Source organism: Ictalurus furcatus, chromosome 28, assembly GCF_023375685.1.
Source record: "Ictalurus furcatus strain D&B chromosome 28, Billie_1.0, whole genome shotgun sequence".
Lineage (NCBI taxonomy): Eukaryota > Metazoa > Chordata > Actinopteri > Siluriformes > Ictaluridae > Ictalurus > Ictalurus furcatus.
Genome location: NC_071282.1, coordinates 6,022,648 through 6,040,058, shown reverse-complemented (window position 1 = coordinate 6,040,058; position 17,411 = coordinate 6,022,648). Strand labels below are relative to the sequence as shown.

Sequence of the window (17,411 nt, the reverse complement as noted above, 5' to 3'; positions counted from 1 at the left end):
TGCAACTCTGTGCTCTTAACCAGCGGGTCCTTTTATATGACATTTTGACCACCCAGAATGTTGGACCTAGCATTTATTTAATGAGACTACTTGAACTGTGCATTCTAAGATCAAGGACACCAAGTCAAACCCGTCAGACGTTAAAAAAAAAAAACCCTGAATGTGTAAGAACTCAGGTCAAACCCATCTGTCCCTATCCTACTCAATCTATGAGGGAGTGAATGTCAGTGTATGAAGTGGTAGGAACATTTCCACACTGAGCTTATGCTGAGTTTCTTGAATCTAATAAAACCAATCTGGCCTGTAAGCAAGTTTTCTTTAGCCCCAATCCATGCTTCATAAACTGAAAGTGAATGAACGGCATGACCAATGTGGAATTGCAGTGGAATTAAAGCTTACCATTCTTATCTGAAGCCTATTCCTATAAAATATCACACTGCTGCACCACATCTGGATTTCCAGTTGATTCATCAACCAGACATTCAGTGTGTGGACACCTGACTATCACATCCATATCTGCCTGTTGAACATTCCATTCAAGATTTAGTCCCCCTTTGCTGAAACAATAACCTCCACTCTTCTGGGAAGGCTTTCCACTAGATTTTGGAGTGTGGCTGTGGGGATTTTTGCTCATTCAGTGACGAGAGCATTAGTGAGGTCTGGCACTGATGTTGGTTAAAGGTCTGAGGCGCAGTCTGCGTGTTCGGTTCAGTGGGGTTGAAGTCAGGGCTCTGCAGGTCACTCGACGACTTCTGCTCCAACCCTGGCAAACCGTGTCTTCATGGAGCTCATTTTGTGCACAGTGGCACTGTCATACTGGAACATGGTTTGAAATTTTACTTCCAGCGCAAAGAAATTATAATGCCATAGTGTACAAAGACATCGTATACAATTGTGTGCTACAACTTTATGGCAACAGTTTGGAGAAGAAGCACATATGGGTGTGATGAGCAGGTGTCCACAAACCTATGGCCATATTGTGTACTTGCAAACTTGTCCTTGGCTCATTTCTGGTCCAAATGCACTAGTGTCCTGATTTATTTTTTTTCCCTGGGACCTATTAATAATTTCTGGCAAGAACATCAGAGAGAATATTTTATGGTCTGCACTTTCGCTCTACCTCATAATCAAACATTCTGTAGCGTTAAAGGTGGAACTTCACCTGCTGGCAAGTATGCGGCCCTGTTCTTGCTCGCCAAGCTCTCATTGCCTGGTTCAAAAGAGATTCATATTCCTGCTTCTAGCCCATTATTGTTCATCCACTGGTAATCTATTGATGTCTGTGTGCTTCCTGTGACATCTAATAAGATGACCATTGGTCACAAGGCTGAAAATGAATATTATCTTTCAGATGGCAAAGTGTATTATTGAATGAAATGCTCCTGTTGGGGTAGGCCTTAACATGACCTTCACCCACTATTATATTAATACTGACCAAATACCATAAATATCACTTATTTTCTTATAAATTACAATAAGAACATGTAATATGTGTGGTTGTGGAGGGGACACTTGGTCTATTCCAGTCCAAAGACATGCGTGGTAGGCTGATTGGCGTGTCTAAAGTGTCCGTAGTGTATGAATGGGTGTGTGAATGTGTGCGTGAGTGTGTATGTGATTGTGCCCTGCGATGGATTGGCACCCTGTCCAGGGTGTACCCCGCCTTGTGCCCGATGCTCCCTGGGATAGGCTCCAGGTTCCCCCGCGACCCTGAAAAGGAGTAAGCGGTTGAAGATGGATGGATGGATGGAGATATATATATATATATATATATATATATATATATATATATATATATATATATATATATATATATATATACAGTGAGGGAAAAAAGTATTTGATCCCCTGCTGATTTTGTACGTTTGCCCACTGACAAAGAAATGATCAGTCTATAATTTTAATGGTAGTTGTATTTGAACAGTGAGAGACAGAATAACAACAAAAAAATCCAGAAAAGCGCATGTCAAAAATTTTTTATAAATTAATTTGCATTTTAATGAGGGAAAAAAGTATTTGACCCCCTCTCAATCAGAAAGATTTCTGGCTCCCAGGTGTCTTTTATACAGTTAACGAGCTGAGATTAGGAGCACACTCTTAAAGGGAGTGCTCCTAATATCAGTTTGTTACCTGTATAAAAGACACCTGTCCACAGAAGCAATCAATCAGTCATATTCCAAACTCTCCACCATGGCCAAGACCAAAGAGCTCTCCAAGGATGTCAGGGACAAGACTGTAGACCTACACAAGTCTGGAATGGGCTACAAGACCATTGCAAAGCAGCTTGGTGAGAAGGGGACAACAGTTGGTGCGATTATTCGCAAATGGAAGAAGCACAAAAGAACTGTCAATCTCCCTCGGCCTGGGGCTCCATGCAAGATCTCACCTCGTGGAGTTGCATTGATCATGAGAACAGTGAGGAATCAGCCCAGAACTACACGGGACGATCTTGTCAATGATCTCAAGGCAGCTGGGACCATAGTCACCAAGAAAACAATTGGTAACACACTACGCCGTGAAGGACTGAAATCCTGCAGCGCGCGCAAGGTCCCCCTGCTCAAGAAAGCACATATACATGCCCGTCTGAAGTTTGCCAATGAACATCTGAATGATCCTGAGGACAACTGGGTGAAAGCGTTGAGGTCAGATGAGACCAAAATGGAGCTCTTTGGCATCAACTCAACTCGCCGTGTTTGGAGGAGGAGGAATGCTGCCTATGACCCCTGGAACACCATCCCCACCGTCAAACATGGAGGTGGAAACATTATGCTTTGGGGGTTTTTTTCTGCTAAGGGGACAGGACAACTTCACCGCATCAAAGGGACGATGGACGGGGGCCTTGTACCGTCAAATCTTGGGTGAAAACCTCCTTCCCTCAGACAGGGCATTGAAAATGGGTCGTGGATGGGTATTCCAGCATGACAATGACCCAAAACACATGGCCAAGGCAACAAAGGAGTGGCTCAAGAAGAAGCACATTAAGGTCCTGGAGTGACCTAGGCAGTCTTCAGACCTTAATCCCATAGAAAATCTGTGGAGAGAGCTGAAGGTTCGAGTTGCCAAACGTCAGCCTCGAAACCTTAATGATTTGGAGAAGATCTGCAAAGAGGAGTGGGACAAAATCCCTCCTGAGATGTGTGCAAACCTGGTGGCCAACTACAAGAAACGTCTGACCTCTGTGATTGCCAACAAGGGTTTTTAAACCAAGTACTAAGTCATGTTTTGCAGAGGGGTCAAATACTTATTTCCCTCATTAAAATGCAAATCAATTTATAACATTTTTGATGTGCGTTTTTCTGGATTTTTTTGTTGTTATTCTGTCTCTCACTGTTCAAATAAATCTACCATTAAAGTTATAGACTGATCATTTCTTTGTCAGTGGGTAAACATACAAAATCAGCAGGGGATCAAATACTTTTTTCCCTCACTGTATATATATATATATATATATATATATATATATATATATATATATATATATATATATATATATATATATATATATATATATTAAAGAGGTTCAAAAAACGTCTCAAAGTCAAAAATAAAAATTCTTAGCATTTTATCTGCTCTGGAGTTTCAGCGACAAGCATTTCTTCAGTGTTTACATAAAACTAATGGTCCATAAAATTAGATTGAGGAAAATAAACACAACCTATTGCACCTCATCAGTTTGGGCTGAGGCATGAATGATGGCTGCCATGAAATTAAGATAATTGAGGTGAGGTATAAGTCTACGATGTAAACATATCAACTAAACAGCCGAAAAGCATATCATTTTCTGCTTAATACAATCAAGACAAGATTAAGAAGCTTTTAATGGTTTTATGAATAAATCTAACTCAAGTATGCGATTCTGTCTTGATACTTGGGCAAAATATTAGCTGCACAACTCATGAGGTTATAAAAATGCGACAGAATTGTTTAGACTATTTACATTTGCGGTAAGTTTACCCAATCACCTGTTTCTTTGTCAGCAGATCAAACCTCCTGGGCAGAACTCCAGAAGAAGCCATCATCGTGGAAGCCGGATCGGACGAGAAGGCAGAGCTCGTCGGAGCACTTCCATCTCTGTGTCTAAAACAAGTCTTCCCCAAGTACATGAAGCAGTTCAACTACCTGCGAATATTAGATCGAATTGCTGATATTTTCTTGCGCTTCCTCGGGGTCAAAGGAACCATGAAGCTTGGTCCGACCAGCTTCCGCACTTTCATCAGGCAAGACTGGTCGATCCTTCTTCATGGAAGGAATAAAACATAATGGAGCATGCTGATATAGGAAAATAATCAATCTGAGATCAATACTAATTGCTAGTCATTTGTAAAGTTTGTCAGCTTCTGGTTTTTGCATGCTGAAATTCAGAGTGCTGAAACACAACCCATTCAAACGAACACACGGTCTCTTGTAGGAACTGCAAGCTGAGTAACAGCAGTTTCACCATGGCGTCGGTGGACATCCTGTACATCGACATCACCCGCCGCTGGGCTGGTGCGCTCTCTGACTCCAGAGAATCTGGTACGCAACCTAATGTTCTGTGTTTGATCTGACAGGAGAGTTCATCACACTTTATACAACAAAGGTTTCTCTTATTTTCTTCTTCTCCAGACTCTTAATACCATGATATACCGTGGTATTTAGTGTTTTATTGGTAAACCGATATCAGTAAACAATTCTTCTCTTGCTTCTTGCTGTGAAGCGCATGGTTTTAGAGTTGCTTAGTGACTTTAGGTTTCCATGGCTATGGCACGAACGCCGATTTAGTTCTGGTCTCTACCAGCCATTCTTACAGCTGTTGATCATGTCCCTAACCTGTTACCAGCAAGTGATATATAATTATTATCATTATGATGATGATGATGACGATTATTATTATTCTTTATTTATTTACTCATTTTCGTATATGCATTTTGGCTTTGGCTGGTTCTTTATTTATGACAAAATTTTGTTTCGCTGAACATTTGTGAAATTTGGATTTGAACGGCCGCGTATGTAACGTCACCGTGTCTTCCTCTTTAAACAGGAATGGGACTGCAGGCATTTGTGGAGGCATTTTTCTTCTTGGCCTCACGCAGGTTTAAGGCGTCACCACTGAGGGAACAAGTGATCTCGCTGCTGGAGCTGTGCGAGTCCGCACTCGAGGGGGAGGGACACGATGAGAAGCCACGCCCCTCGAAATCTCACCCCACACTCAATTCTGCTCACGTTCCGTGCGCGCTCAACTCCCCCGCCGCCACTCGCCGTCTTCAGACACTGCAGCCTTCTGGGAAAGGAAACGTGGAGACCTGGGAGGCTGAACCACGCACCGCTTGTTAAAGCAGGAAGCAATAATAGAAGAAAAAAAGAACAGACGGGTCACGCTGTCTCACCTTTTTTGCCTTCTCACATTTGAACGTTTTATGCATGGCATCATATACACGTGATTAGAGGAAAAAAAATAAAAGATATGATGTAAAAATCATATAACTATTCACTGCACCTGGAATTGCTTTATGTGATAATCGCATATATGACCGAGTTAGCTTGTCTACATGTATGTGTGTGAAAATTGCACTGCGTTGCTAACACACGGTGTGTTGAAGCTGAAGGAAGGAAAAGTACGTATCCCTTTATCACAGAATCAGGGACAAGCAGACTCTACAAGGGATTCATACCACTGACTTTTCATTTCTGCCAAGCAGCTAACTACGACGTGGCCGACAACTAATCCAAAACAGCGGCCTTATGATGAAATAATAGTGTTAACGCCATATTAAGGCACCGAGTGCACTAAACATTATACTGCAGCTACTGTATTTATATTCGCAGAATATTTTATTTAATATTATTTTCATGTAACGGAGTGCTTCACTGTAGTATGATTGAGTCAGTTACATATCTGGAAAAAAAGTGCAAATCTTACTGGGTCTCATGTAATTTTATTTTTATATATATATATAATATTATTATTATTATTATTATATTATATATATATAATATTATATAAAATGCACATATACATACACACATATATATAAATAAAATTATTTATATATTTATTTATATACCATATTTTGTATATAATTATTTATATATATATATATATGTATATATGTGTGTATATTATGTGTATATATGTATGTATATATATGTGTATATGTATATATATATATATATATATATGTATGTATATGTATATATATGTATGTGTATATATATATATATAATATATATTATTATTATATTATATATATAATATTATATAAAATGCACATATACATACACACATATATAAATAAAATTATTTATATATTTATTTATATACCATATCATTTTGTATATAATTATTTATATATATATGTATATATATGTATATGTGTATGTATATATGTATGTATATATATGTGTATATGTATATATATGTGTATATATGTGTGTATATGTGTATATATGTGTGTATATGTGTATATATATGTGTATATGTATATATATATAATATTATATAAAATGCACATATACATACACACATATATATATATAAATAAAATTATTTATATACTTATTTATATACCATATCATTTTGTATATAATTATTTATATATATATATATATATATGTGTGTATATATATGTATATATGTGTATATATATATATATGTATATATGTGTATATATGTGTGTATATGTATATATATATATTATATAAAATGCACATATACATACACACATATATATATATATAAATAAAATTATTTATATATTTATTTATATACCATATCATTTTGTATATAATTATTTATATATATATATATATATATATATATATATATATATATATATATATATATAATATGTATATATGTGTATATATATGTAGTTGTGTATATATATATATATATATATATATATATATATATATATACACACACACACTATATAATTTTTATTTATATATAATTGTATATATATTATATTATATATATACAATTCACACATACTGGATAGTGTGTTTTAAGACATTTATGTAGTATTGCACTTATCTATTTAACTCTACTGACATTTGTTTTGGATGGTCCTGTTGAATAAAGCTTGGACCTCCAGAACGAAATGGTTTCTTTGCATACTTGCTTTTCAACCTCTCTTCATTTTCATAAATTCCGAGTAATATCCACTCACGTGCACCTGTACGTGCTCATTCATGCAATCAGCCAATGTTGTTGCAGCAATGCGATGCATAAAATAAAGCCGATACAGTGCAGATCAAAAGCTTTAGATTATATTCACATCAAAATGGTCTTCCAGTCTTCATTGTCCTTTTTTGGTGTAGCCTCAGATTCCCGTTCTTGGCTGACAGGAGTGGAAGCTGATGTGGTCTTCTGCTGCTGTAGCTCATCTGCCTCAAGATTCGACATGTGCGTTCTGAGATGCTTTTCTGCTCACCGTGGTTGTAAAAAACTAGATGTTTTTTTGCACCATCCTATGTGAAATCAACAGACTGCTGCGGGTGAAAATATTCAAACCAGCACATCTGAAACCCATGCCGAGGTAAAAGTCACCATTCCCCATTGTATGATGTGAACATTAACTGAAGCTCTTGACCTGGAGTTGCATCATGATTGGCTGACTGGGTAATTGCATGGGTGTATATGTATACATAGGTATATAGGTGTTCCTGTTATAGTTAGGGTATAGTACTACCCAGAGGTTTGAAAAAGCTTGCTATAAATTATATGACTATAAACAAGCAGGAATTCACATACAGCGATTGGTCATATAATTAGCCTAGCATTTACAGTAGACCTCTTTCACGGATGATGTCGTTGAAAAACCAGAGGCAAAAAGTCTACTGAGCTGCTATGGCCTGTAATAGAAAATGGAAGAAAAATGGAAATGACCCACCACTCAGTCAATATGCTTTTCAGTTGTGATGTTAAGAAATGGATTTAAAATTCCTGACACGTATATACTATCATTTCCATAATAGTATATAACGGAAACAAAGGTAGATACTGCAAATCTGAATCTGTAAAGCTCTGAAAGACATGGTCTCACCCATTTGTTTCAATTTCACTCCGAAGCTTTTTTTGAGACCAGATGCAGATGGACCATGTATCGTAGAGCACCTCCCGTTGAAGAACACCTTATAATAAAATCAAGGCAAGAAGGCAGATATTATAAAATATCTAAATAAAACTTTAATCATCCTAGTTGCCAATGTACATTTAAATTGCACAGCCACATTTTCATAGGTCTTAACATGGACATATCTCTCTGTACATTATTGTTTTCATCATCCTCAAAAGAAGCCAATACTTTAAACATACTTACAAAAGTTTCTCTACAAGGATTATACAACATATAACATAGTCTCGTATTCGTTTAGAGATTCGTGTCTCTTTTGACAAAGCTTATATACCACATCGACTGCTGAGAACAAGTGTGTGCCACCGAGATACCTGACGATCTAGAGCTAAACGAAAAAGGACCTGGAGCTTCTAGCGGATCGTTTTCTTTGTATGCTGCACAGTAGTATGTACAGTATATAAGAATCAACACAATGACTTAATCACTTGATGTTCACGTGATGTTCTGAAGAGATTGTCATTTGGCAAGGCCTACAGTTCAGTTGAAATATGGGCTTTAAGCGTGGCTACGGCTTTAAGATTGACTAGTGCTGAAATGCAATAGAGCTGCAGCGCGTGTTCATTTAGATGTCACTGGCTACAAATTAGGACAATTTCAAGAGCACCAAACGTATTAGAATTGATCAAAATGAAATAACAAACTCCAGAAAGTGCTTCCATTTCAGGGCCGTTCACTCACAAATGACTCGCACCTTGATTTTGACTACGTAGTTATTCATCTGAAGTGGAAAAAAAAAAAAAAAATGAAGGAAACCTAACTTTCTGATTTGCTACATGGTTCAGACTTCTATCCGCTATTTTCTTAATCCACACTGACGTTCATTTCAAAGGGTTCACTTTGTACGAAGTGACTCATAGCCTACGAAAGTTCATAGTTTGGGGGTCCAAGCACCAAACAGCAGCTCTACTGTACAGTAGAGCAGTTCTAGGATTTGACCTTCTCTTGACCTTCCAATTAGTAGAACCTCGATTTCTAGCGGCCTACTGCTGCGTATTTTGCCATTTCTACCAGGAATTGATCTAACTTGAGGATCCATCTTCAATGTCATGTAAAAAAAAAAGAAGTGCATAGGATTAATGTGTATTTAACAGCGCAGAATAAAATGATAGGGTTTTTAAAAAATTTTTGTGCTTCTGTAATCTGTAAACTCTCTGGATAAACAAATCTTTTGCATCATGATCACGATGTATAATAATAAATCAGCGGGACAACTGCATTCACGACTGGATATATCAAAAATAAAATGACACATCCCATTTAAACAGCAGTAACATTGTAGGAAATGGTATCTCTAAGTCCTATCAGCAGAACACATGTTGAAGTGTATATATATATATATATATATTTATATATATAGTTTGTTATTTTTGAATATTTACAGGACACACCTCTTGTCTTGCTACAGCAGACAGACCTTCTCTATTTCAATTTTTTTTCAAGAACATGTAAAAAATAGCGATACCATTTTCATTTTCCCAAGAGCTCCCAAGGCCCAGGCCTGTTGCATCGCTTGATTATTTGCAGTCGAATAAAGAGAGCCACGTTTGTCTCTCGTGTTTCGTAGTGGTGGGGAGGGGAAGTGGGGGTGGGGGGGGGAATGGCTGAATTAAAGCTTCAGCGTCACATTTCACCACAGTGCACGTCAGAAATAACTGCATGTGGCGCCTTAAGCAGTTATGAACAGGAATACAAAAATATACAAGCTCTAGACACGCTGAAGGACTACGGACTATACCTGGTGCCACACGTAAGAACGAAAAAAACAACAACAAAGCTGCCTTCAAAGAAAGAAGGCACAGAAGTGGGAAACAAAACAACACAAAGAGGCCGTGTGCAAATTGACGTCGAATTCACGCTTGTGGGTCCTGCCAGTGCTCACCGTAATGCTCCTTAACATTTTAACTGACGCGTCCATGGCAAGTTACAGTCAAAATAATTATATCTATGTATATATTTAAATCATCACGAGTCTAAGGAGGCCATTTTAAGCATATACGCTAATAAATAATGTATAATAGCAGGAACTGACTGCATACTTGGTGTCTGGAGTCATTAACAAAGTCTTAGGAAGTATCGATTGAATAAAGTGGAAACTATATGTATGTGGAGGTAAAAAAAAAAAACAAAACAAAACTGCAGAGTAGAAAAATTGGTCAGGAAATGGCATAGCTAGCAGAATAAAGTGCTGTTGAAGCTTTAGGAGGATCTCACTGATATAGTGATGATATATTGAATGCATTCTTATTATTGTTATTATGTAATATCATCTGATATTAAACTACTCTGCAATAATTCTTTTTTTATTATTGAAGTACTGTGCATGTATGACCTTTGAGTATATGGCTGTGGTGTGGTGTGTGTGTGTGTGTGTGTGTGTGTGTGTGTGCACACATATATAGTACATACAGAGTGTAACTGCACAGTACATACTCATATATAATAAATTTTATATGTAATTGACTGTTCATTTCTTGTCTAGACTAGGTTTAAAAATAAATAATACTTTTGACTTTTTACCTTACTTACAGACACAGATCAAGGGATAAAGGAGCTGCAGTTCTATTTTTTTTTTTTTTTTAAGGCTTATTATGTTAATAATTCACAAAGTGCACTACGTATGGGCGAATTGTGGAGCGGTCTGAGAGAGGACAGTCCGTGTAGGAGAAAGAGTGCAAGGCAGCACCTGATGTCCTGAAGAAGCTTAGCATTTCTGTCATACTAAAAGCTTCAGAGAATGACCTTTTCCCAAGGAACGATTTGGATGTAGGATCAAGTTGGAGTGTCCATATTGATAAAGCGATGTACCAGTATGTCCTTTTTGTTTACGCGTAGACACTCTGATAGAGATTTACATCTAGTGGTTTGTCCTAAACTTGAAGTAGCAGACACTACTGCCAGGTCACAGCCACAAGTCTGAGGTTTCACTCATGTCCCAGACGAGGACAGCCAATAGAATTTTACGACTTTTTGCAAACAGTTCCTCTTTCATTCAAAAAGAACTCGCTTGGGTTCAAGAGCCATTCTCTTTCTCCGCCAGTGACGTCTGTGTCTCCTGCCCTCATCCATTCTTTCAGTCCGGGTCAAGGCGTGAATGTTTCTCTATTTGGGCTTCAGCAGTTGGAGGTGTTGCGAAACTCTCCGTTCTCAGTGATCTGCAGCTTGGTGGGGTTGGTGGGTGAGATGCCGTTGCGAGTCTGCATGCTGTAGCGCTCCTTCAGCTGAGACAGAGCGGCCATGAGCCTCGCATTCGCGGCGTCCAGAGAAGCTATCCGCTTTTCCTGCGGAGACAAAAAGACAAACGTGAATTGCTATCATGGACTGAGGATCCGACGGAACCTAAAACAGCAGTGGGCAGAGTTTGCTCTCATGCGGGAGAGAGTGGGAGGTCAGGTACCAAGCTTGTTTCTATAGTAACAGCTCATTCATACAGACTTGTCTGGTGGAAACTCTACGTAATCTAAGAATAAAAAGAAACGGATGGACGATAGGTTTTATTCCTTACATACAGTGCCCTCCACTAATACTGGCACCCTTGGAAAATACGAGCAAAGAAGGCTGTGAAAAATTGTCTTTATTGTTTAACCTTTTGGTCTTTTGTTTGAAAAAAAATCACAAAAACACAACACAGGTTTATAAAAAAAAAAAAATCTTAAATATAGGTGTGCAACAATTACTGGCACCCTTTTAATACTTTGTGCTACCTCCATTTCCAAGATAACTGCTCTGAGTCTTCTCCTATAATGCCTGATGAGGTTAGAGAATACATGGCAAGGGATCTGAGACTATTACTTCTTAAGATAGAGTCCATGATGCCATGTATCCTAACAGAATGTCCAGGTCCTCTGGCAGAAAAACAGCCCCAATCATTAAAGATCCACCTCCATATTTAACCGTGGGCATGAGGTACTTTTCCATATGGCTACCTCTCTGTGTGCGTCAAAACCACCTCTGGTGTTTATTGCCAAAAAGCTCTATTTTGGTTTCATCTGACCAGAGAACCCGATCCCATTTGAAGTTCCAGTAGTGTCTGGCAAACTGAAGACGCTCGAGTTTGTTTTTGGATGAGAGTAGAGGATTTTTTCTTGAAACCCTTCCAAACAACTTGTGGTGATGTAGGTGACTTCAGATTGTAGTTTTGGAGACTTTCTGACCCCAAGACGCATCTAACTTCTGCAGTTCTCCAGCTGTGATCCTGGGAGATTTTTTGGCCACTCGACCCATCCTCTTCACAGTGCATTGAGACGATACAGACACACGTCCAATTCCAGGTCGATTCATAACATTTCCAGTTGACTGGAACTTCTTAATTATTGCCCTGTTGGTGGAAATGGGCATTTTCAACGCTTGTGCTATTTCCTTATAGCCACCTCCCATTTTGTGAAGCTCAGCAACCTTTTGCTGCACATCACAGCTATATTCCTTGGTCTAACCCATTGTTATGAATGACTAAGCGAATTTGGCCAATGTGTTACCTCATATTTATACCTCTGTGAAACAGTAAGTCATGGTTGAATAATTTCCTGTTCCTAGTCACCCAGGTGTACTAAACAAAATGTAAAATATCAATTGGAATTCACAGAGGTGCCAATAATTGTTGCACACCTATATTTAACAAAGATTTTTTTTTTTTATATAAACTTGTCTTGTGCTTGCAGTTGTTTGGTGTCCATGAGAGCAGAGTATGTTTGTGAATATTTTGAACAAAAGATCAAAAGGTTAAACAAAAGATTAAGACAAATTTTCACAGCCTTCTTTGCTCACATTTACCAAGGGTGCCAGTATTAGTGGAGGGCACTGTATCTACCCATTCATGCTTCATCATGAACGCGTAGGTGATTAATTTTAGAGATAGTATGTGTGGAAGAAGGAGGCTTCTTTAAAAGTTAAAAAAAAAACAACCTTCCAACTTTAATTAGTATAGCACGATAATTAATGGTAATGATTGGAACCTGGGCTTTATCTCACAGTGAGACATTAATCGATTCGTTATACAGTAGCTCCAGAGCTCAGGATCGAACCGGAGACCCTGGAGCTGTGAAGCGGTGGCAACGCCACCCGCTGTGCCACTGTGCCTTATTGTTCAATAATATATTAATACTATTAGTGCAGCCTTTCTTGCTGCTGCAGCTGCTGCGACCTGTGGTCGTAATTGCTACTGCTCTGACCTGAATTTTTTTTTTCTTATTGCAATTTAATGCATGTGGGGTTTTTTTCCTCATCAGTCTGGGCCTTTTTCCCCCATTCTGTGTTTTGGTGTCGATTTGAGAAGTAACAAAAAAAAGTTTTTCACAAACTCCAAAATGGCAGAAATTAACATCATAGACCAGGGGTGTCCAATCTTATCTGCAAAGGGCCGTGTGGGTGCAGGTTTTCATTCCAACCAAGCAGGAGACACACCTGATTCTACCTGTTTAATCAGTTGATCTTGGCTTTCAATAGACTCAGGTGTGGCTTCTGTTTGGTTGGAATGAAAACCTGCACCCACACCGGCCCTTTCTGGATAAGATTGGACACCCCTGTCATAGTGTCTGGCTATTAGAGTGGGACAGAGTGGGATGTCTGACTTTTAAATTTTGGATACACGTTTCAAAAGTTATGACCATAAATGTACTTGCAAATCAAGCCCAAATTTGACCTGATGGTGGAGCTAGAGCGTTGGCAGCACTTGACCCAAAAATGTAGTCAGAATGTTCCTTTGACTCTCCCCAATCAGTGTGCCAAATTTAACAACTTTTTACCAGACGGTTCTATGGGCTGCCACAGACATCCTAGGCAGAAGAAGAAGAAGAAAAAGAAGATCTTCGGTGTTTGGCCCCCTAACAATAACAACCAGTGCATTTTTTTTTTTTTACTTTCTTGGTGAATGTTCTGATATTTTCAGGCATTCGTACCTGTGCATCTATAATTTTCTGTTTGGAGTCGACTATGGCCTGCATGTCAGTATGATCTTTTTTCAGCTCATCTTCAACAGACATCAACCTGCAAAAAAAAAAAAAAAAAACAACAAAAAAACAACAATTTTAGTACTAATTATTCATCTGTTGTTCCACACACAGACATACAGCATTAGTCAGATTTTGTGGACCTTGGTCCAGAACATGGGCTCAATGTTTTGCTCTATAAATTTGCTCTGGTTATACAGGGTACACAAATAAACACAATCAACCGAGATTAGACAAAAGCTGACACTTTTTATCCATCCGGATTCTTAGAGGAAAAAAGAAACTCTGTCCTGGTATGTGTCACAGTTTTTCTTTTTTGTTTGTTTGTTTGAGTTAGTCTATTCTAGTCTGTTGCTTTTTCATTCAGTAATGAGCTCTCAGTTCAATTCAGTTCAGCTCAGTTTAGTTCAGGGCTGAACATTTTTTCCCCCCAAATTGCTTTGGTTCCAGAAGTTTCTCTCCCATTCATTATCCCTGTAAACTTAAAAAAAAAAAAAATCCTAAGTAAAGACTTTAAAACATCAAAACCAAAGCAACCAGCTAAGACATGAATCATGACCTTTTTCAAAAGCTCACAGCAAGAGACCAAAATGACAAGACTATGTAATGAATATAATTTATAAAGGAAATAAAGTACTCCTCGTCAGGATCTTGTGTTTCTACTATTGTATACCTCACTATTTAAGTGTTTACAGTTATGAGAACACAGCTGCTTAGCAACTGTGAAATCTGGACAGTGATGATAAATTAGCTTACGAGTGATGCTAACGATTAAAGAAACAATGTTAAGGCAGAAACAAAACAGTATCATCAGGACTGTCTTTATTTACCGTAGATGTGCTGTTAAATTACTAAGAAAACATTCCATGTGACTGAAATGAAGCTATAATTATATTTAGCATCGACCGCTAACCAAACGTCTATGGGCTCTGCTATATTAGAACACTTATCGACTTGTGACGCTATCAAATACCACATGATTTTTGTAGGTTTTGGCGGTGTATATATGTTCTAATTCTAGTTTATTGTTTTTCACTTTCTTTCATGTTTGTTTGTGCCTGTTTAATTCACTAGCAAGTCACTAGCTAGCGACTAACTAGTTAGTTGCCTACACAGCCTGCCATATCCCAGTCATGGGTAGTGTTTAATTCAGTATCAGTACAAAAAAGAACTGTAACTGTTTGGCTCTATTTCTATGTTTACAGTGACATCGCCGATGAATTTATATCAAGTTGATTGAATTGTTGGTAGTGTGGTCCAACCATATGTATATATATACACACACACACCATTTTAATATGTAAAATTAGTAAATAGTTCAACCACTGCGCTGCTGAATTGCCAAATCTGAATAGTTAGAATGTCGGACAGTAGTGACAATATCAATCAATGTGCTTGTTCTAATATGTTATTGTTTCTATAGTAACAACTCATTCAAATGATGACTTGTATGATGGATACTTAACATAAACTAAGACTAATAAACTGACTGAAAAATGTGCTTGTATTTAACAAATAAAACCAGAGTTGTTGACATGGTGAAGCTTTCTGTTAGGAGATATTTAACATTTATGGAAGGAGTCTTCAGTTTCAGCGCTTTGTAAAAAGTAAGACAGTTTTCTGCCATGGGAAAGTCTTCAGGACTTTACAGTTACATTTTATGGCACTTGGCAGACGCCCTTCTCCAGAGCGACTTACATTCATCTCATTTATTCAACTGAGCAACTGAGGGTTAACACTTAGCGGTCGGCTCTCCCGCCTGAGGGAGAAAATAGAATGTTCGCACTCCCACTTCAAAATCTCCGCGAGTTTTTGTCCTACAAACATAAAACTCACATCCCCAGAAACCTTGAACAGTCTACTTTCCAAATGTATATAGATTGAAACTACACATATTTTCTGAGCTTTGTGAGGAGAATAAAATGAACAGCATGCACGTTTCAGCCTCTGAGTCAGAAAACAGCTCTTGATGTCCCACCCATTAGCAAAGAGAGCTATTCATATGATTAGCCCAAGGGTCCAACAGTGGTAGCTTGCCAGTGCTGGGGCTTGAACTCCTGACCTTCAGATCAGTAACCCAGAGCCTTTAACCACTGAGCCACCACTGCCCCCACTTTACACCTTCTGGTTTCTCTGTAACATGACACATTTGTCTTATTTACATCAGGAATATGGAAAAAAAAAAAAAAGAGAGGGTGGAGAAGAATAGCTACTATAGTGTAAGTGATAACAGTAAATGTAACTATAAATGGATAACAGCACACCTCACCATCACGGTTTATTCCTTATATACACTGTGCATACTTAGGCACTTGAACAGACTTCACATACAGTGTCTAGTAATCTGTGTCTCACCTACTAATGATGCTCTTCATCTGCAGCTCTTTGTCTTCCTGCTGGCGTTGCAGTCTCTGCTCAGCTTCCTCCAGACGGTTCTGGTACTGCAGCAGCAGCTGTTGAGCCTGATCGTCCTGAGAGTGCAGCCGAGACTCACACTGCTCCAGCTGCTGCACACACGCGCGTAGCTGATCCTGCAGCATGGATATCTCTGCCTGATACTGAGAGCGAGAGAGACAGCTCATGAGTGACGTGCAGTAAGCACACACATGCACATCACACATGGACATGCCCTGCTACCACAATCACTATTCATTTATTTACAGTCCCCTCCGAAATTATTGGAACAGCAAAGCCAATTCTATTGTTTTTGTTATACACCGAAGACATTTGGGTTTTGATATCAAAAGACGAACGTGAGACGATAGATCAGAATTCCGGCTTTCATTTCCCGATATTTACACCTATCGGCATGGCACCTTTTGTTTGAACCCACCCATTTTTCAAGTGATCAAAAATATTGGACCATGCAACTGAGAGGTGTTTCTTGCTGCCCAGGTGTGTCCTGTTACACTGATTGTTTAAACACTTAATGTTGAACACTGAATGTCTGCTCTTGGTTTGAGCCCTGGGTTTCACCTGGGTTTCAAGACTGCATTTACTGTTAATAAGCATAAACCAACATGAAGACCAGAGAGCTGTCTATGGGAGAAAAGCAAGCTGTTTCGAAGCTGAGAAAAGAGGGAAAATCCATCAGAGCCATTGCACAAACATTGGGCATAGCCAGTACAACCATTTGGAATGTCCTGAAAAAGAAAGAAACCACTGGTGTATTGACAAACAGACATCATCAGCTGTTGCTCAGTTGATGACAGAAACATTGTGAGAACTGTGAAGAAAAACCCCAGAACAACAGCCAGTGACAACACTAACAACCTCTACAGGCTAGGGATGAAGGTGTCACAATCCACTCTATTGCAAGCAAAGGATATGCAACCAAATATTAAGCATT

The 17,411-nt window shown here is 38.5% G+C and overlaps 2 protein-coding genes across 10 annotated transcripts in view; one reads left to right on the top strand and one right to left on the bottom strand.

Annotated features, from left to right (window-relative positions):
* ttll11 (tubulin tyrosine ligase-like family, member 11) overlaps positions 1-5,898 on the top strand; it is a 28,382-nt gene extending 22,484 nt beyond the window's left edge. For 3 of the 4 annotated variants that reach the window (XM_053618288.1, XM_053618286.1, XM_053618289.1), the window contains 3 exons: positions 3,978-4,217; positions 4,409-4,515; positions 5,021-5,898. In XM_053618288.1, coding sequence (XP_053474263.1) covers positions 3,978-4,217; positions 4,409-4,515; positions 5,021-5,313 — 640 coding nt within the window. In that variant the 3' untranslated portion in view covers positions 5,314-5,898. The remainder of the gene's footprint in view (positions 1-3,977; positions 4,218-4,408; positions 4,516-5,020) is intronic. The other variant, XM_053618287.1, reaches the window with a different exon arrangement.
* A 2,249-nt stretch (positions 5,899-8,147) lies between these two features.
* The window catches only part of dab2ipb (DAB2 interacting protein b), a 156,332-nt gene continuing 147,068 nt past the window's right edge, over positions 8,148-17,411 (bottom strand). For 5 of the 6 annotated variants that reach the window (XM_053618187.1, XM_053618190.1, XM_053618186.1 and 2 more), the window contains 3 exons: positions 16,418-16,620; positions 14,012-14,099; positions 8,148-11,398 (listed from right to left, as the gene is read on the bottom strand). In XM_053618187.1, coding sequence (XP_053474162.1) covers positions 11,231-11,398; positions 14,012-14,099; positions 16,418-16,620 — 459 coding nt within the window. In that variant the 3' untranslated portion in view covers positions 8,148-11,230. Of the gene's footprint in view, positions 11,399-12,856; positions 14,100-16,417; positions 16,621-17,411 lie in introns of those variants that run through there. The other variant, XM_053618189.1, reaches the window with a different exon arrangement.